The following is a 528-nucleotide window of genomic DNA, read 5'->3' as shown; positions in this document are numbered from 1 at the left end:
ACAGTGGGGGCTGCCGGGTGCCCCACACCTGCTCCAGCTCCTCTTCCCCTGCTAGCTGGAACAGTTCAAGGCAGACAACCAGGACATCGGCTTTGGGTCAGGGACGCGGGCGCTGGAGCAGGCACTGGAGAGGACCCGCACCAACATCAACTGGGTCAATGAGAACCAGCAGAAGGTGCTAGCCTGGTTCCAGGGCGAGACTGCCTCCAGCTCACCAGATAACCAGCTCACCAGATAACGGCCTCACCTCCTAGAGCCCACTGTCCCACAGCCTTGCCCCCTCCCCATCTCTATTCATTCCATCCCCTCCAGCCTCCATCCTGAAATGCTCCATCCTGGGGACACCCCAGGGGACACCCCAGGATCGCTGCTCCTGAGGGGCAGGGCCTGATGCCTGTATGATGGGCAGCAGAGGGGGCAATGGGGGGCTTTGGGCCAGGGGGTCCCTGTGGCTGTCGCTGCCCAGTGCAGTGCTGGGCTCTGCGGGCTCAGACAGGGCCTGGGGTGTAAATAAAGGGTTCACACCGT

At 62.7% G+C, this 528-nt stretch overlaps 1 protein-coding gene across 1 annotated transcript in view; it reads left to right on the top strand.

Annotated features, from left to right (window-relative positions):
• Window positions 1-238, top strand: part of ANPEP (alanyl (membrane) aminopeptidase) — a gene marked incomplete at its 5' end in the record, with an annotated part of 2,551 nt that extends 2,313 nt beyond the window's left edge. The window contains one exon of the mRNA XM_010016550.1: window positions 56-238. Within this exon, the coding sequence (XP_010014852.1) occupies window positions 56-238 (183 nt within the window). The remainder of the gene's footprint in view (window positions 1-55) is intronic.
• Between the last annotated feature and the right edge of the window lie 290 nt (window positions 239-528).

Source organism: Nestor notabilis, unplaced genomic scaffold (assembly GCF_000696875.1).
Source record: "Nestor notabilis isolate BGI_N333 unplaced genomic scaffold, ASM69687v1 scaffold23466, whole genome shotgun sequence".
NCBI lineage: Eukaryota > Metazoa > Chordata > Aves > Psittaciformes > Psittacidae > Nestor > Nestor notabilis.
This window is presented reverse-complemented; position numbering and strand designations above follow the sequence as displayed.